Consider the following 21,203-nt stretch of genomic DNA (forward strand, 5'->3'; position numbering starts at 1 on the left):
ACTATAATTTAAGAGATGAGCAAGAGTTTCCCTTACCTAAGTGGAATGACGAACAAGAGAAGAGAATCCGATGCAGTTTTAGGTGTAGGTTCATGTTTATGTTCAATATAGTGGAAAAATAGTGGTAATCCAGAAGATGAGTGGGAGTTTCCCTTACTTTGGTAAAACGACAAACAAGAGAAAGAGGTTCAAATTTAGGTTTAGGTGAAAGTCCATGTTTATGTTAAACAATGAAGATTGATTCAGGTGTGCAAAAATTAGTACAAATTGGTCGAGCTTTGTAAGACTCGGAAGAGAAATAAAAGGTAAAAAAAAAAGTAATAGTAAAGAACGACTAGTAGAAATAGAAAACATAGTATATGCTCCCAAAAGTAACATGACGAGAGATGCACAATCTAGTAGAAATAAGATCCCAACAACAAAATTCTTTATGCTTGATTCCATGGTTAAGTAAGTAACAGGGACGAGCACAATGTCTACTTTAGTATGTTCATGTAGATGAATTAGAATGAAACATTCAGAACAAAAAACTTAAAGATTATTATAGTTGGGAGGTGTGCCATATATTTTTTTGAACAAGGAGATGTTCTGTAGCAGGTTGAAAATTAAGAGCGACTCACCCAAAGATTTTCCAGAACAAGAAGCATAAAGTAGTTGGACATAAAAATAGTCTAGAATGCAGACGTTTTTCATGCCTATTTTGTTGAGATGAATGAGGACAAGAACACTGAATAAAGGTGATATGAAAATCCTAGGATTTGAAAAATTAGAAATCTTATTGGTGAACATCGAATATCAAATTCTAAATCCTCCGATCAATTTAACAACAACCCAAGGGAACATATGAGATTTGGATTATTATCTATCTTAATAGAAGAATAAGAGATAAAGAGAAGTAGTTCCTCACTCCAAGTTTGAATACTCCATAAGAAAGGTGATCAAACTTACCTGAATGTTCTTGGAATGGAACATTGAGCCAATAATTGTAAAAGATTGGTGATGAGGCTCTGTCATCTACTAGAGAATTTTCATTGATAAAAAACCTTAAATCTTCAAAATATAAAAAAACTAACATGTGTTTTATTTCCCTACTTTATACTTAACCTACTACACTAAAAAGGACTTAAAAAATCCATTCTACCCCCAACTCAAAGGAACTAAAACCCAAATAACGCATATGAGTCTAATAATAAAAACAAGAAAATAAGGTATTTTTTACAAAATAAAATAAATTAGAAAGCTCGATTAGTTCCATCCTATAGCTTCAACTGACTCCAATTATAAATCTTTTGATCAATTATTGCTACTTAAATCTTCTCAATTAAGTTCTCTCCTCTTGAATGTGAGAATTCAATGCTAACTATAGTTTCTTTGCTCTTAAACAGGTGATTGGTCTCTGAGGTAATGTAAGGGCGCCTTGATTCATATCATCTTCCTCACCTTTTAAAACATTCATCTTTAAATGAAGCTCGTTATCTGTATCAAATGGAGTTAAGTCAAAAACATTAAAATTAGCGTTCACATCATATTTACCTTTAAGATCAATTTGGTAGACAATGCCATTGATTGTTTTCATCACTTGAAAAGGTCCATCTCTTTTTGTGTTTAATTTCAAATCTCGTTGATGTGGGCATCTTTCCTTCTGAAGGTGGACCTAAATCAAATCTCCCTCCTTAAAATATCACAGATATTGGATGTTGTTGACCTTCTCCTTTACCTTGGCATGCTTCTCAATTCTTTCTTTAACCTCTTTATGTAGCTTCCGAATAATGGTGACCTTCTCATCACCTTGAACATTCATCACTTCATTAGAAGGCAAAGACAACAAGTCAATAGGTGACAAAAGGCTAAAACCATACACAACTTCAAATGCTAAACATTTAGTGACACTATAAAAATTCATGTTGTATGCAAATTAAATAAGTGGTAGAAAATTCTCTCAAGTTTTAGTATTTTTATCTATTAGAGCCCTAAGCATAATCATCATCATCCTATTAACTACCTTAGTTTGCTAATCAGTCTGATGATGCCACGTAGTGGAATAGACTAACTTAGCAACAAGTTTTTCCCCAAGTACTTTCCAAAAATTGCTTCAAAATTTTCCGATCTCTATCACTAACAATGTTTCTAGGAATGCTATGCAATTTAACTGCATACTTAAAAAACAAGTTGACCACATGTTTAGCATCATTAGTTTATTACATGCAATAAGATGAGTCATAATTGGTAAACATATTAACTACCACAAAAGTATTGTCCTTTTTCCTCTTAGATTGAGATAAACCCAACACAAAATCTATTGAAATATCTAACCAAGGTCCATTAGGAGTTGGTAAAGACAAATACAGTCCATGTGGTTTAGACTTAGATTTAACTTCCCTACATACAAATCATGTCTCGCACTCCTTATGTACACCATGACTCATTTTAGGCCAATACAAATGTTCACTATATATGTCATATGATTTATTAATCCAAAATGTTCAATTAAACTTCCTCCATGCGTCTCTTTAACTAACAACTCTCGAATAGAAAAAGTTGGAATACAGGACTTATTCTTCCTAAAAAGAAACCCATCAAACAACATATAGTCAAACATGCACAACACATTTTTGCTTGAGGTTTTCAACAATAGGTGAAAAATAATTGTCTCGTGAATACAATGCTTTAATATGTTCAAATCCAAGAAACCTAGTGTGAATGGTGATTAGCAAGACATAGCTTCTAGATAACACGTCTGCAACTATATTTTTCTTACATTTTGTTATACTATATAACATAAAGGAAAAGTTTCAATGATCTTGAACCATTTTGCATGTCTCTGATATAGTTTTTGTTGGCTATTTAAGTGTTGTAGGCTCTGGTGGTGAGTATGGATAACAAACCCTTTTGGCAACAAGTAATGTTCTCGAGTTTGTAGTGCTCTAACTAAGGCATAATACTCCTTTTCATATGTAAGATAGTAAAAAGAAACTCCATTTAGCTTCTCGTTGAAGTACATTAATCGTCTTTGATCTTGCATTAAAATAGCTCTAATTCCTATCTCCACTAGCATCACACTCAATTTCAAATGTTAGTTCAAAATAAAGTAAGACAAGTACTGTAAACCCTCGATTTAAGCACCTTTAGGACTTGCAAGAACTTGATGAAATAAGAAGTTGAGTTAGTAGAAAAGGTGAAAAGGAAACTCTCTGGAAGTAAGTGATCAAGATATGTTTCAAGTTATCTTTTTTTTCGATTTCTTGTTGTAAGTTAGAAGATTTATGGGTAAATAGTTTGGAAGGAAGAAATAAATCAAGAGGAAGGTAAAACATAGAATTTTTGGGTAATAATATTTGTTTCAAATATTGGTAATTAATTGGAATTATATATATGTATGTATATATATTCTAAGTAAGTTAAAAGAAATGAGAAAGGTAAACTGATAAAAGAGGAGAAGAGGAAGAGGATAAGGAAATTAAAAAATTCATTCTGTGCAGATTTTTTTAAAATTTCTCTCCACCCCCAAGGAACTCTTCACAAAATTCTCATCCATTTTTCATTATTTATTCTTCAAACTTCAGAGGTAATTCAAGAGAGAGTTTAAAGGAAAAAGAAGAGGAAGCTTTGCTGTGAATTGAGGTTGAAGGAGATTGAGAAAAACTTGAATAAAGATGTAGACATGGCAGAAGCTTGGTAACAAAATAACTAATTTGTTGAGGAGAAACTAATTCAATTCGGAGGTGTTGATGTTTATATCGATCGATCATAGAAAAAATTTCTAATTCATTTTGATTAAGCTTCCTTCCTATTAATCTGGAAGTTCTTCAGATACACAGAAATGATTCAGTTCCAAAGCCAAAGATCGTAATTCTCGAACGAGCAATCGAAAAGATTCTGGAGTATCCTCAAGTTTAGGTATTGTTCCTCCAATGATCGTAGTACCAAGTACTTCTTGCCGAGCTCTAATATGATCAGATTTATAAGTAAGCATCTCTTGTAAAATATGAGCAACACTAAATCCTTCAAGAGCCCAAACCTTTATTTCTCCCACCCGTTGTCCACTTTGCTTGGCCCTTCCTCTAAGGGGTTGTTGTGTAACAAGTGCATAATGTCTACCGGAAAGCCTGTGTATTTTATCATCAACTTAATGAATTAATTTCAAGATATAAGGCTTTCCTATTATAACAGATTGTTCAAAGGATTTCCTATTCTTTCATCAAATATTCTGCTTTTTCCCGGATACTCGGGTTTAAATACCCATGGACTCGTTGTTTGCTTACTCGCTTCATATAATTCAGAATATAATTATAATTTAAATTTTCCTCATATCTCTTGTGTTTTTCTTATATCCATTGTCTATATAAAGGACTTTTTATAATGAATAATAAATCAAGAGAGAGAGACTTTATTTACCTAGTGTGTAAAATGTTAATAGATGTAAAACTTTACCCACTTTGAAAAATCCAATTTTTCCTTCTCTTCCAGAACTCCACTATGACCCTTCTCGAAACCCCATTAGAAATTTCCTCTGGCTCCCAACTAAACAACCCCAACTTAATGAATCTTTCGCACAAATCTGGGCCCAACTCCTACTCATGGAACCTGAACCTACCATAAATCGTGTTTTCTCTCTAGTTATCTAAGAAATGAATCAATGAATGACCTCAAATAACCCACCCACCCCTAACAATCCTTCCATCTTTGTCGTTGCACTATTAGTAAAGAACACACCAAATTGAAGCAACTCACCTAAAACTCACTCTAAAAAGAAAGAAACAACAATATGTACCCACTGTAACCTCTTCGAACATATTGTAGACTGCTGCTACAAAATCTATGGGTGTCCTCTTAGGCATCGTTTGGCGAAAAGATCAACAAATCTACAGAAAACAAAACCCTCCACAAATTCCCTATCAATCATCATTCACAAATGAACAGTGCCAAGACTTGCTAAACATACTACAGAATCACCTCAATAAGGCCAAATCTCAACCAACTTCATCCACCAAAACCACTAATAAGCATGTAGTAGATACTACCTTCTCCTTATCCTCTTCAAATCCAAACACGTGGATAGTTGATATAGGAGCAACAACACACATTTGTTATTCTAGAGACCTTTTCACTTCACTTAAACCAAACACCAACACCACTGTCTCTTTACCAAACCAAACAAAGATCTTTGTACAATTCACTGTTAGTGTAAAAGTGAATGATAACCTAACTCTCTATGATGTCCTTATTATTCGATCATTCCACTTCAACTTAATCTCATTAAGTTCCTCACTACACAAATACTCATCATGATAAATTTTGTTGATAACTCTTGTGTCCTCTAAGACAAGTCTTCTTTGAAGATGATTGGCAAAGCTAGCAATCGGATTGACCTATACTTTCTGGATTCAGATAGCAAAACAAACCAATTTGTTTGCAGTTCCATTGCTAAGTCTTCTATTATCACTTGGCGCAATCGAATGGGTCACCCATCACATAAACACTTATATGTTTTGAAAGACTTGATACATGTTGATTCTATCCCTGCATAATGCCATGATAGTTATTTAGTCTAACCTCTAGCTAAATAAAGACGATTATATTTTATCTGCAATAACCAATTTGCTAAAGAAATATTTGACTTTATTCATTGTGACACTTGGGGACCCTATGATACTACTTTTCATGCTGACTATAAATACTTTCTAAACATTGTTGACAATTACTCATGTTACACTTGGGTTTTTTTTATGAAAAGAAAAACTGATGCCTTAAAGATAGTCCTCAATTTTTTCACATATGTACAAACCCAATATAAAAGAACCATCAAAACCTTCAAATCCAACAATGCCTCTGAACTCTCCTTCAAGGAGTTTTTTCTTTCCAAAGAAGTAGTCCACCAATTCTCTTGTGTTTAAAGACCACAACGAAATGCAATTGTTGAAAAAAAATATTAACACCTCCTAAATGTAGCCCAAGCCCTAATATTTAAGTCCAACTATGACCTTCTGAGGTGAATGTGTACTTACTGTTGCCTACCTAATAAATAGAACCCCCTCCCACTTCCTCTCATGGCAAACACCTACTACAGACTCAATGACACCAATATCGAGTAAAACACCCTAAAAAGCTTTGGTTGTCTTTGTTTTGCCTCCACTTTACAGTCCTCTAGAGACAAAGTTCATCCTCGTGCCACCACATCTACATTCATAGGCTATCCATCAGAAGTTAAAGGCTACAAACAATCAACACCAGAAAATCTTCATATCAAGAGATGTCCTTTTCCATGAAGACCTATTCCTATTTCATCAAACCAATAATACCTTTGAAATCCAAGATCCATTCTCTGACCTAGTCCTACTAAAACCTTCAAACACACTAAATGAAATATTGTCCAATGATTGCCTCCCAATAGCTCAGCCACAAACTCTCTCACTATCTTTGAATCAACACCAAATAACCCCACTAAAAGCCTACCCACCCCTTCCAATAATACTCTCACCTTCCAAGCCATCACACTCAAGTAATACCCACTTAAAGACAATATACCAACCCCAAAAAGATCAACTAGAGTTATAAAACCCCCTTCCTACCTTAAAGAATATCAATGCAACCTTCTACATAACAACCCTATCGCACCAGTGACTTCAAGATTCTCCTTGGAGGTTGTAATTTCTTATAACAAACTCCAAATTGAGTTAAAGAATTTTGTCTTAACAGTGTCCTCTACCTTTGAAACAACCTTCTATCATGAAGTCATTCCCATTCAGTGTTAGTGTGATGCTATGAAAGCTGAATTGAATGCTATGGAGGAAAACAAAACATGGGTCATTGTACCATTACCTAAAAGACATTATACCATTGGATGCAAATGGGTGTATAGAGTAAAATACAAAGCTGATGGCATTGTCGAATGCTACAAACACTACAAGAAAAAGGACCTATTATGACAGTTCATTCCATCCCAAAATTGAAAGGAGGGAAGAAAAAAATGTCATAAAATGTCAAAATGTGCATTTTTAGCGGGAAAAACGGTGTTTTCGGATTTCACTAATACATGACAGTTATTTGTTGTCATAATATGTAAAGGCATTAAAAAAATTATTAAAATATTTGTTAATTCAAATTTATTAAAATAAAAGTTATTCTAAATTAAAAAAAAAGAAACAAACTGCAAAAGCCTTCCATCTCCTTGAACATAAAAACCCTCCATCCCCCTTTCCTTCTTCAAATGCAAAAATGATTTCCCTTAAACATCCTTGTCCTCATCCTCATCTCCTCTCCCTGAACGCCACTGGTCGCTACTACCGTTAACATCCTCGTCTTCGAATGCCATTAAGTGTTGCTACCCTTAACGTTGGAACGTTGCTGCTCCCTTAAGGTCTCTGTCCCCGTCTCCTCTCCCTGAACGCTGTTGCTACCCTTCGAATGCCACTGCTACAACCGAACGTTGCCGCTCCCTAAAATCCTTCATAAGTCTTAGCTTTCGAATACCTTTGCAGTTTTCACCACTTCTTTTATCTTTTTATTATTATTCTGATTGAAATTTTAGTTATGATGTTGAGATTGAGATTGAGATTTTTGAATACCGTTGCTGCCTCTTTTTCTCTGCATTTCTCTGCATTCTGATTATGATGTTTATTGTTTGGTTGAGATTGTGGATTTTTTTGGAGAGAAAGTTGAGAATTTTTGTGATGGAGAAGAAATGTTTCTTCTTTTAGTTGAGAACCTTTGTGATGGAGAAGAAATCTTTGTGATGGAGAATCGTTGTGGTTTTTCTTTCCTATTATAAAAAAAAAAAAAAGATTTTCTATTTCTTGTTAAAAAAGGAAAAAAGAACAAAAACTGATGTTTTTCATTTGGAGGATGTTTTGATACTCTTTGATGCCTTTAAGGGAAACCCTTATAAATTCTCCCCTTTAAAAAACAATAATTGCCTCGGGGTAGCCAAGTAGGACCAATCTTCACTAAACTAGTTTCTAACCATAAGAAATGGAGTTTGAAGATAACGAATCTTGATGTAGGGGTATGTTTGAAATATTAAAAATATAGAAGGAGCAAACTAAGAAAATGTAGAAATGGGTCAATTTTTAGAAGTAAACTATGCAAGTTACATGACAATTTTTACCCCGTTAATCCACCTACTAATTTAAGGAAAAAAACACTAGTTTCAATGAAATTGAGTTTTGCTCAAACTTAATTTGATCCATTTGCAATATGTAGTTGTAGAGAATGTGTACCAATTTGTTTACCTAATGTTCCATATGAACCCAAGTACTTCATCTTATGCGTGTTCTTCTAGTTTCTAGTAGGTTCTATATGAAATATGTGTATCATAAGATGTAGTTACTGATTCATTTCCTTCAGTTGTCATCCTTCTTTTTTGTAACTAGGTTTGTTTAGAGGGCAATTATAGAAGATCCAAGTTTGTGACAACTACACAATGGACAAATCATGGATGATGGAAAATAGAATGTCTAGAGAATATGATGTAGGACTCAAAAGGTCTATTCAATTTGGTTTGTCTCATGCCAAAGGTTCTAATTCAAGAAGATGTCCATGTTTGAAAGTTGGGAATCGTTTACTTAAGGATGTCTTAATAGTTCGATATCATTTGTACGTCAATGAAATTGATCAAAATTACAAGATATGGTCTGGCATGGTGAAGATTTGAACTCAGAGAATGTTACCAGTAGAATGAAAAATACAGTGGATGAAAAATATGAACACGACGATTTGTTTAATGCAGTGAATATGTTTCAATCTGATCATAACCAATCTTGTAATGCGTCCAATACCTTGGATACTATGTTAGATAATGCAAAAAAACCCTTATACCCAGGATGTAAGAAATTCATGAAGTTGTCAGCCCTCATGAGATTGTACAACTTAAAGATTAGATATGGTTGAGTAACACTAGCTTCTCTAAATTGTTGTCCATAATAAGTGATCTCCTACCTAAAAACAACAAAATACTAAGTTCTTTATACGAAGTGAAAAAAAAACACTAGGTGCCTTATGATTGAGTTACCAAAAAATTGATGCATATCCTAATGATTGTTGTTCGTATAGAAAAGAGTATGCAAACATGACAAAGTATCCTAAGTGTGGTTTGTTAAGGTGGAAGATCACTAAAAACTCAACAAGTGAAAAAAGTGGAGCGGCTGCCAAGTAGATGTGACATTTTTTTCAATAGTTCCAAGATTTATAAGAATGTTTAAGAGCTTTAAGAATGCTAAGAACTTGTGTTGGCATGAGACCGATAGAAAAGTCGATGGTATTATGAGACACCCGGCTGGCACTCCATCATGATGGTCGATAAATCACATGTGACCAACCTTTGGGTCAAAACCAAGAAATCTCCGTTTGGGTTTGTCCACCGATGAAATTAACCCATTTGGAGATTTATCGACGAACTATAGTTGTTGGCCAGTTATTACTACAATATACAACCTTCCACCATGATTGTGTATGAAAAGAAAACATTTGATGTTGACAATGTTAATTTAAGGTCAAAATCAATTAGGTTACGATATAAACACCTATTTAGCACGCTTAATTGATGACCTCAAAATTTTATGGAAAGATGGGGTTCGGTGTTTTGATGCATATAAAGAAGAATATTTCACTTTGTGAGCCATCTTATATGGTTGCAGTGTCAAAGGTTTTAAGGCTTGTCCAATATGTAGAGAAGAGAGTACTTCAATTATATTAGAACATGGGAAAAAATGTATACATGAGACACATGAAATATTTGTCAGGACATCATCCATACAGAATATAAAAAAAGAATTTTATAGGTAAGCAAGAGCATGCCCTTGTCGGAGGAGACCATCTACTTTAAACTCAAAGAAATAATATTTTTATGTGGAAAAAAGTGTGAGAAGACATTGAATAACGAAGGTGGCAATGAGTATTGGAAAAAAATATCAGACTTCTTTGAACTACTATATTAGAAGAACGACATTGTCTAAACGTAATGCATATTGAAAAGAATGTATGCATAAATATAGTAGGAACATTGCTTGATATACCAGGAAAAAGTAAAGATGAGATGAATACTAGACTTGATTTAGTATAGATCAATATTAGACCAGAATTGGCACCAATGGTTACAGGTAATAGAACTTACATACCTACAGTATGCTATAAATTATCAAGAGAAGAGAAGTATCGATTTTGTAAGACTTTGTCTAAAATTAATGTTCCAGAAGGGTATTCATCAAATATTAGAAGTCTTGTTCTTTTGGATGACTTAAAACTTACTGGTCTTAAATTGCATGATTGTCACATTTTAATGCAATAATTGCTTCCAATTGCAATACGCTCAGTCCTACCGAAGAATGTGAGATACACTATAAGTAGACTGTATTTTTTTCTCAATTGGATTTGCACTAAAAGTTTCTCAGTATCAGAGTTTGATGCATTGCAAGAAAATATAGTTATGACTTTATGTAATCTTAAGAAGTATTTTCCACCCTCATTTTTCACATTTATGGTTCATCTCATCGTTCATCTTGTGAAAGAAGTAAAGCTTTGTGGTTTGGTGGACATACCCATTTGAACGATACATGAAAGTGTTGAAAAGTTATGTTTGTAATAGAAATCGACCTGAAGGATGCATTCCATAAGCACAAATATGTTAGGAGGGTGTTGAATTCTATTTAGAGTTCATTTCTTGATTAAATCCAATTGGTCTTGGATCACTAAATTCAAGGGAAGACAAACAAACCAATAGACTGATGTCAGCGGGAACATATGTCCAGTCCGATATACAACAATTGAAGCAAGCACGACTTCACATTTTACAGAACACTGAAGAAGTACGTCCATATATAGAGTAAGAATTCTTATGATCATATACCACCACCATTAAATTACTCTTCACAGTACATAATTTTTATTTTTGACTTATTTTGTAGATGAAATATGAACTATCTAAAAATGGAAAACCCAAGAAGAGAAAAAAATGAATAATGGCTACAAGTTGACGATAATCGATCATTCGGTCCATGGATACAAGATTAGGTCAATGAATACTTCAAAATTGCTTGTTGTTTTCTTTTATTGGTTACCAGTCCCAACGACTAACTATTCTTCTTAATAGGTGATGAGCGAATTACACAAAAAAAATGTCGTCTCAGACACAATACGATGGCTTGTACATGGCCTCCTTCTTGGTGTAATGACGTATGAGGGGTATATGATTAATAGATCTTGTTGAAATGATAAAAAAATTTCTTGAGCTAAGTCGTTATCAAAATGATGGGTTGTTATGGATGTAAGTATGCAAAACAAGAATTTATTCCTAGTCTAAAATAAACAAATACAAGAATAGAGAAAGACTAGATGGAATATGAGGGTTAGGATTACCTCAATTACCTTTCAAAGTTATCCTTTTAACCCTTTTTACCTTTCTGGAAATTAAGAGTAATATGGGAAAGAAGGGTGTCGAACCCTAGAGAGCACTTAGGATTCAAAACTTCAAAATTTACAAACAAGGTCGATAAGTAGCTTCAGGATCTAAAAGAAAATTAGATATACAAAAAGGAGGGTTTGTGAAAGTAATTCTTGAACTATAGTAAAGAACAAGCATTAAGGGATGATCAGTGACAACAAGTAATTCAAGTAAAGTTTTTCCTTCAAGTTTAGTAGAGGGACTTTTTCTTGGGCAATTACCATGTTTCTTATCATTGAAAAAGAAAGAAGATCAATTAATCTTTTCTTGAATATGCAAGAATAGAATTTTTACAAAAAGAAAGTAACCAAATCTCTATTAAAACATGATCAATCTCAGAACCCAAAGCATGTTCAAATTGAGGCAAAATTCATCCTATTCAAGATTTTCTAAGGAGGGGATAACTGCTACCCTTAGCAAAATTAATGCCCACTTCAAACTTGTTATGCAAGAATCAATTAGTAGAAAATTAAAGACAAACTCAACAATTAATTTATCATAACAAACCATTGTAAATCAAAATTTAAGTTCAGCACTTTAAGAGTTTGTAAAGAAATTTCAATGAGAAATTGATGGGAAAAACTTATTTATTTTATTGAAATTTTAAAAGAAATTGCAAAGGGAAACAAGCAAACAAATAAAAAATTGAAAAGATACAGAAAAGAATTTAATTTTCAAAGAAAACATGGTAATTTAACCCGAGAAAAAGTCTCAAACGATTACCTTAGCCTATGAAGATTGATGAAATTCTTGAAGAGTTGTTGACGAAAGAATCCATTTCTTTGACAAAAGTAATCTTTGATTGATAAAGTTTCACGAATTTTGCTACAAAAATTAAATAAGAAAGAGGATTTTTTTTTTTTTTACATTCGAATTTCTTTTTGTTTTCCCAAAAAAAATATGAGACATTTTATAGAAGAGAAAATGGGAAAAAATGGAACAAGGTTAAAAACTGCCATTTTGCAGTTAATTTTAGGGAAGATGAACTGGATCACGAATGGGCTTGGGTCGGGTTTTGGGTTTGCCTAATTGAAGAGAAAAATAAAAAAAGGAAATGCGGCTACTGATATTCGAACTCACGACAGGAGAGAGGCGCACGTGGACGAAGGCTCAACACGTGGCGGACTAGGCGAGGGTCGCGAACCGGTTTGTGGATTGGGTTGTCGGATAGGTTTCCGAGTCGTGCGAAAAATTGAAAAGAAAAATAGGGGCGTGTCTGGGGTTTGAACATGCAACTTTAAGGCGGACGCGTGGCGTGATCTATTGATGCCACGTGGTGTGATCTGGTTCATCCGATCTTTCCCAATTTCCCAATTTTGCCCTTAAACTTGTTTTTTATCGTTCTTCTTCGTCATAACTCCGATTTAAGTGATTTCAATGGCGTTGGACTCATATCGGGGTGAAGTTTCATATTCTGCATAAAAATGACATTCTAGTGAGTAAATGGATAAAGTTTAGAAAAAATTAGTCTAATAATGTTAGGTCTAAAATAGCCCTAACAAAATATCCCTAACTTAAGACTTGTTCGTCCCGAGCAAGAAAATTAAAAATGTGCTAACATTCAATCATTCATCATGCAAGGGATTCACACATTATTTTTCAATAATTAAACACAAACAATCATATAAAAATTTTGATTATGTTTTGAAACAAATATGCAAAGAATGTTACTCATACCTTAACAATTCAACAAAGTAATTTTTTATTATCAATTAAATATTCAAGAGAAACAAGTAGTCGATTTGAGGTTGATTTTTAATAAATTTCATTTATTGAAATCATGTTTAGATAAAACATCTAAGTTTTACTATTTCAACTCACTAGACATGCTTCGAAAGAATTAAAAAAATGCCCTAGGCTTGTTTTCCCTCTATTCTGAAGCGGGAAGGATCCCTCCTTAAACTCGACCCTCGGTCAAAACATTGAAACTAGCTAGAAAATTCTAAGATAGAAGTGTACGAGTTTTACTAAAACAAAGGATAGGCTTTTTTCGTAGGGATTCGTACCTCACTAACATCGGGTAATCCTAATTAATCACGGAAAAAATCCTAACGTTCGACTTAATTGTACTTTTTTTTTATTCTATTTTTGTTAGTAAACTTTTTTCTTAGCTCCGGCTTGGCTAACTCTAATCTTGGATTTAATCTATTAGGTTCTATGATTGACCATTCTTTCGAGGTTACAACAAGCGAATTTAAGCATTCTATCCTTTTCTAAAGACTTCTAGGTTCGTCATGGCTCAACAAAAGGGTTTTTTTTTCTAATTCATGAGTCAAAGAGATGAAAAGTTTAAAAATCAACCTCAATTTCATAAATGGTTCTTTATCCTATTTAAAATCAAAACAAAAATTCTTAAGAGAGGTGTATCATAGGCAATCATCATAAGAAACTTTGCAAAAAATTTAACATCCATGCATTTTCTTTTGCAAGCATTCATTCAAGCAAATAACATTCATTTCATTCATGCATTCAGAATGATACTCAAAATTTTTTTTGGTAAATTGTAATCTACCCAAGTCATGTAAATTCTTAAAAGAAGAAAAAAAAATTAGCAACCTAGTTTAACTAGTACCCACCCCCAACTTAAAAACTTAGCTTTGTCCTCAAAGAATATTTATGTAAAAAATGTATAAAAATACTGAGGAACAGAAAACTACCCTGGATTTGAGGACTTTGATTTTAAAGTTTGCTTCAAAACGAAGTGGTTGCTTCCTTTTATGATTCTTTTATTACTTCAAGTGAAATTGCCACAAGCTTAAACGAAGATGTGCCAATTGGAGTTTTATAGGCCGTTCGGTATGCCCAAAGTGCATCGTTGAGGCAGAGGCTCCAATCCTTCCTTTTTATGTTGACGGTTTTCTCTAGGATATTTTTTATCTCACGATTAGAAGTTTCGGCTTGTCCATTCGTTTGAGGATGGTTTGGTGTGGAAATACGGTGTTGAACACCATATATATTTTCTCATCAAGGCTTCAACGGTTCGATTGCAAAAATGTGTTCCTTGATTGCTAATGATTGCCCTTGGGATGCCAAATCATGGTGCTTGAAGATTTGTTTGAAAGAGATGTTCATCAGGAAAGTCTTCTCGAATTGGTATACTTTCTTGCTTTTGTACAATTCGACTAAGATGGTCGGCTACAGAATTGTGGCTCCTTTTCTATCCTTGATGGTTAGGTTGAATTCTCGCAAAAGTAAAACCCATCAAGCAAGCCTTGGTTTTGATTCTTTTTTTGATACAAGGTACCTAACCGCTGCATGATCAGTGTAAACAATTACTCGGGAGCCAATAATGTAGCTTCTAAACTTATCTAAAGCAAAAACGATAGCAAGAAATTCTTTTTCAGTTGTGGTGTAGTTAGATTGTGCTTGGTTAAGGGTTCTAGATACATAGTATATAACATGCAATTTTTTATCTATCCTTTGTCCTAAAACAGCTCCTAATGCTAAGTTGCTTGTATCACACACTATTTCGAAATGTAAATTCCAATTAGGAGATTGAAGGATAGGGGTAGAGACTAACTTTTGTTTGAGATCATCAAATGCCTTCTTACAATTGTCATCAATCAGAAATGGTACAACTTTCTGCAAGAGATTAGTTGGAGGCAAAGCAATTTTAGAAAAATCTTTTATAAACCGTCTATAAAAGCCGGCACTACCAAGGAAGGATCTAACATCTTTTAGACATGTTGGATATGGCAATTTTTGTATAACGTCAATTTTTGCTTTTATCTACCTCTATTCCTTTTGAAGACACTAAGGGTCCTAAAACTATACCATGAGACACCATGAAATGACACTTTTCATAATTCAAGACAAAGTTAGTTTCTATGCATCTATTTAGAATTAATTCTACACTGGCTAAACATGCATCAAAAATATCACCATAAACTGTGAAATCATCTATGAAAACTTCAATGCATTTTTCAATAAAGTTAGAAAATATGCTCATCATGCAACGATGGAATGTGCCCGGTGCATTACAAAGACCAAATGGCATACGCCTAAATGCATAAGTTCCATAATCACAAGTAAAAGTTGTATGATCCTTTTTTGTTACCTCATTGAGTTTCCGTTAATCTATGTACATTTTCCAACCATTTTGCATTCGCATCGGAACCATCTCACCTTTGTCGTTCTTTACAACGGTCATCCCGATCTTCTTTGGAACCACATGAATTGGACTTACCCATGTACTATCCGGGAAGGGGTAGATAATTCCGACATCTTTTAACTTTAGTACCTTTTTCATGACAACTTCCTTCAATGTTGGGTTAAGCCTTCTTTGTGGTTGGATTTTTGTCTTTTGCTCCCTCCTCCAAGATAATACGGTGCATGCAAAAAGTGGGAGATATACCCTTGATGTCGTCAAGAATCCAACCAATGGCTTACTTTTTCTTCTTCATGACTTCGATAAGTCTTTCTTCTTGTTTCTGGTTTAGTTCCCTTGAGATGATTAAGGAAAACATAGTTTTTTTTCCTAAGAATATGTATTTCAAGTTTGGTGGGAGAGTTTTGAGCTCAATCCCAAATTTCTGTGGAGAAAAGAAAAGATTATCACAATTATTTTTTTCTAAAGCATAGTTAACATTGGGTTCTAACAATTCTCTATTTTCAACCATTTCTTGTTCAAAAAATTCATCATGTATAGACAATTCATCAACTTCATCATGCAATTCTAATAAACATAAAGACAAGCATTCATCTGGATATTTCATGGATTCTACAATATTGAATGTGACAATGTCTCCATCAAACTCTACACTCAAAGAACCTTTATCAACATTTATAATGACTTTTGCAGTTTTAAGAAAAGGTCTTCCTAATAAAATAGAGTGAGATGGTTTTAGGCATGCTTCATTCATTTCTAATATGTAAAAATCCGCTGGAAAAATTAGTTTGTCAATTTTCACAAGGACATCTTCAACTATTCCTAATGGTGAAATAAAAGATCTATCCACTAGTTATATGCATACACTAGTTTTTTGCAAATTATTGAGTTCTAGATCTTTAAAGACGCTGTATGGCATGACATTTATGGATGTTCCTAAGTCAAGCATTGCATGAGAAATTAGCCTATTTCCTATTACACAAGGTAGAGAAAACATATTGGGGTCATTGCATTTTTTCGGAATATTACTCTTTAGAAGAGTCGAAACGTTGACTTACGATTGCTCTTTCTTTTGTTTTCCGCTTGTTGGTACACAACTCCTTTAGAAAATTTGCATACCTCGGGACTTGTTGGATTGCATCGAGAAGGCGCAAGTTGATTTGCACCTTTTTAAACATCTCCAAGAGTTCTTCCTCCTTGGGTGTTTCCTTCTTTTTTGGAGTCAACCTAGAGGGAAAAGGAGGTTTAGGTATGTAAGGAGTAAAATCGTTAAGAGGAGGTTTATCATTTTTAGAATTAGATGGTAAGGGTTTTGTTTCAACCTTTTCTTCCTTGGACTCATTCTTACTATTAAGAGGTAAGGGTTTGGAAGTTACCTTTTTCACTTTGGTGGTGGGAGTGTCAAGAATCTTACCACTCCTTAGTGAAATAGCACTTACATTAGCATGGTCCGATTGAGCCGGAAGTTTTCCTTTCCCATCCATCTTGCTTATGGCGGTAGTAAGTTGAGTCATTTGTTGTTTCATCTCTTGTTGAACAGAAAGAGTGTTAGTTGCCAAAGGTTTGATAATATCTTCAAGATTCGTACCTTGGTTTGAAGAGGTGGGTGGTGCTTGTGTATGCTTTTGGTTGTCATTCCCCCTTCTTAAGTTTGGGTTGTCTCTCCACCCCGAATTGTATGTATTACCGTGGGGGTCATATTTTCGAACAATGTTTACATCCTCGATCACCTCAAGACATTTGTCATTTGGATGACCAACAAAGCCACAAATGCCACACTTGGTAACTTTAAGAGGAGTACCTTGTACAAAAGAAGTAAGAAGAATAGTCATATTTAACATTTGTGATTTTAATTCACTTACCTCTTTTATTAGAGAATTTTCAAGCTCCGATGCTCTATTCCCAAAGCTTTGAGAATTTTCCGTCATTCTTGAAATGAGCTCCCGTGCTTTGGTGGGGGTCTTGTCGACTAGAGCTCCTCCCGTCGCCGCATCTACCGTATTCCTGTCGAAAGATAAAAGACCGGAGTAAAAATATTGAATTAAAGAAGGGTCAGAAATATGATGGTGAGGAAAGCTAGCACAAAGCTTTTTGAATCTTTCCCAGTATTCCAAAAGGGATTCTCCAAAGGCTTGTCTTATCCCATAAATTTCTTTCCTAATATTGTTTTCACTGGAGGGGGGGGGGGGAATTTTCTTCAAGAATTTATTTTTTAGACTACCCCAAGTGGTTATGGAACCCGGTTCTAAGTAGTAGAGCCATCTCTTTGCTACATCCGTAAGGGAAAAAGGAAAAGCTCGTAAATTTAGTTGTTCTTCCGAGATGCCGTGAGGCCTTATGGAATCACAAACCTTGTGAAAATCCTTAAGATGTTTGTGTGGGTCCTCTCGGGAACTTCCTTTAAAGTTGGGCAAAAGATGGATAAGTCCCGGTTTTAACTCAAAAGGTTGAGTGGTTAGGGGTATGACTATACAAAGAGGTCTTTGGTCTTCATCAGACTCGACAAGCTCTCTAAGGGTATTTTCTCTAACTTCACCCATATTCCCCCTACCAAGGTTTGGATCTAAAGGAGAATCTAGGCTAAGTTCTAAACCTCTTAGAGGTTCTTAGTTAGAAAGATTGGGGATGCTATTCTCTTTTCTCCTTTCTCTTCTAATTCTACGAACCTCCCTATTTGAATCTTCAAAGTAAGGAAATTCTAAATTTGAAGAATGGGTCATGCAAGAAAGGAGAAAAGAGAACACAAAAAATTGTACACGATCTCTTTATGCCTACATATTTTTTTCTTTTTTTTTTTACAAAATGAATATAAGAATCAAGAAGCTCTAAAAGAAAGTTTGAAATCAAAACGTCTTGAAAACTACACCCTGCTCCCCAACAACAGCGTCATTTTTTAAATGACAAAATTTTTCTTGAGGTAGGTCGTTATCAAAATGATGGGTTGTTATGGATGTAAGTATGCAAAATAAGAATTTATTCCTAGTCTAAAATAAAAGAATACAAGAATAGAGAAAGACTAGATGTAATATGAGGGTTAGGGATTACCTCAATTACCTTTCAAAGTTATCTTTTTAACCCTTCTTACCTTTGTGGAAATTGAGAGTAGTATGGGGAAGAAGGGTGTCGAACCCTAGAGAGCACTTAAGATTCAGAACTTCAAAATTTACAAACAAGGTCGATTAGTAACTTCAGGATCTAAAAGAAAATTAGAAACACAAAAAGAGGGGGGTTTGTGGAAGTAATTCTTGAACTATAGTAAAGAACAAGCATTAAGGGATGATTAGTGACAACAAGTAATTCAAGTAAAGTTTTTCTTTCAAGCTTAGTAGAGGGACTTTTTCTTGGGCAATTACCATGTTTCTTATTATTGAAAAAGAAAGAAGATCAATTAATCTTTTCTTGAATATGCAAGAATGGAATTTTTACAAAAAGAAAGTAACCAAATCTCTATTAAAACATGATCAATCTCAGAACCCAAAGCATGTTCAAATTCAGGCAAAATTCATCCTATTCAAGATTTGCTAAGGAGGGGATAGCTGCTACCCTTAGCAAAATTAATGCCCACTTCAAAGTTGTTGTGCAAGAATCAATTAGTAGAAAATTAAAGACAGTCTCAACAATTAATTCATCATAATAAACCATTGCAAATCAAAATTTAAGTTCAGCACTTTAAGAGTTTGTAAAGAAATTTCAATGAAAAATTGGTGGGAAAAACTTATTTATTTTATTGAAATTTCAAAAGAAATTGCAAAGGGAAACAAGCAAACAAATAAAAAATTGAAAAGAGATAGAAAAGAATTTAATTTTCAAAGTAAACATGGTAATTTAACCCGAGAAAAAGTCTCAAAAGTTTACCTTAGCCCATGAAGATTGATGAAATTCTTGAAGAGTTGTTGACGAAAGAATCCATTTCTTTGACAAAAGTAATCTTTGATTGATAAAGTTTCGCGAATTTTACTACAAGAATTAAATGAGAAAGAGGACTTTTCTTTTTTTTTTATACATTCGAATTTCTTCTTTTTTCCCAAAAAATATGAGACATTTTATGGAAGAGAAAATGGAAGAAAAAAAATGGAACAAGGTTAAAAACTGGCATTTTGCAGTTCATTTTAGGGAAGATGATGAACTGGGTCACGAATGGGCTTGGGTCGGGTCTTGGGTTGGCCCAATTGAAGAGAAAAATAAAAAAAGAAAATGCGGTTACTGAGATTCGAACTCACGACAGAAGAGAGGCGCGCGGACAAGGGCTCGATACGTGGCGGACTAGGCGAGGGTCGCGAACCAGTTCGTGGATCGGGTTGTCGAATCGGGTTTCCGAGACGTGCGAAAAATTGAAAGGAAAAATAGGGGCGCGTCTGGGGTTCGAACACGCGACTTTGAGGCAGACGCGTGGCATGATCTGGTGATGCCACGTGGTGCGATCTGGTTCGTCCGATCTTTTCCAATTTCTCGGTTTTGCTCTTGAACTTGTTTTTTTACCGTTCTTCTTCGTTATAACTCCGATTGAAGTGATTTCAGTGGCGTTGGACTTGTATCGGGGTGAAGTTTCATATTCTGCATAAAAATAACATTTTAGTGGGTAAATAGATAAAGATTAGGAAAAATTAATCTAATAATGTTAGGTCTAAAATAGCCCTAACACTTGTTACCACATAAAGTCCCATGATGAACATCAAACTGTTCAAAACAGAGGGATTATATTAGTGGCAGTGAAAATGCAGATGTCTAGTTGACTTCATAAGTATGTAAAGTAAGAGTCCTAATGTCTCTTTCTTTGGTTTTGTTTAATGTTCATGATCGTTGTCGTTGTTTATTTGCAGAACAATGTCAATTCTAGATACGACTACTTCAGAAACTACTGTTATGAAGTGATAATATTTCATGTTCAAGAGTTTTTTTTTACACCTTCGAACATTATTATGTCTTTCTTTTGCTATATTGAAAGTACTATGTATTCTATTATAGTTAGTATGAGTTTTTCCCCAGTAAGCATGTAAGAACAATTTGTTACTTATTTCACAACCAACATTTCAGATGTTTGGAACTATGAACTTCCCTTTGTGGTTCTGAAACTATCTTTTTTTCTTACTATTACATCAGTATTGTTACTAACCATCTCTTGTTTTATGTATAAAACCATAATTGTAGGTATGGTTGATTCACAGGATATTACTACACCTGACGAAAGAGGGGAAAGCAGTACACAAAAGAGAAAATGTGGTCCAACTTAAATTACTTGTGCTAGGAGTGAAGGTTGAAGATTAGTGATTAAGTACAACAAGTTAGGTCAACGAATATGTCAAAGTGCAACGAAGTTGAAGAATTTGATAAGAATGACTATACGGTTCCATGTCTTGATTACATACTCTAATTGGCCTACGGTGCCAAAAGAGATAAAAGATCAAATTTATGAACTAATCGAGGTAACAATCGCCATCAACATTTCAAGTTTATAAAATATCTATTTATTAATATGTAAGATGTTATGTGAATATTATGTAGGCCGAATTTGTAGTTGACTTGAAATCGAAGAAGAGTCTCATCTAGAATGTTGGCGTATGCTTTCGCCAATTCAAGTACAGATTGATGACAACATATGTGTTGCCAGTTAAGGAAAGTAGAAAAATAAGCTAAATGAGTACTCATTCATAGAACAAGAAC

General features: G+C 34.1%; 1 protein-coding gene across 1 annotated transcript; it reads right to left on the reverse strand.

The window, feature by feature from the left end:
* Window positions 1–1,681: 1,681 nt before the first annotated feature.
* On the reverse strand, window positions 1,682–18,082 carry LOC127149752 (uncharacterized). Its single transcript, XM_051085625.1, has 2 exons — window positions 16,662–18,082; window positions 1,682–1,847 (listed from the first exon to the last, which is right to left on the reverse strand). Exons 1-2 carry the CDS (start codon window positions 18,080–18,082, stop codon window positions 1,682–1,684), a joined length of 1,587 nt encoding a protein of 528 aa, XP_050941582.1.
* Between the last annotated feature and the right edge of the window lie 3,121 nt (window positions 18,083–21,203).

The sequence above is a fragment of the Cucumis melo genome, chromosome 6 (assembly GCF_025177605.1).
Source record: "Cucumis melo cultivar AY chromosome 6, USDA_Cmelo_AY_1.0, whole genome shotgun sequence".
In the NCBI taxonomy this organism is placed as follows: Eukaryota; Viridiplantae; Streptophyta; class Magnoliopsida; order Cucurbitales; family Cucurbitaceae; genus Cucumis; species Cucumis melo.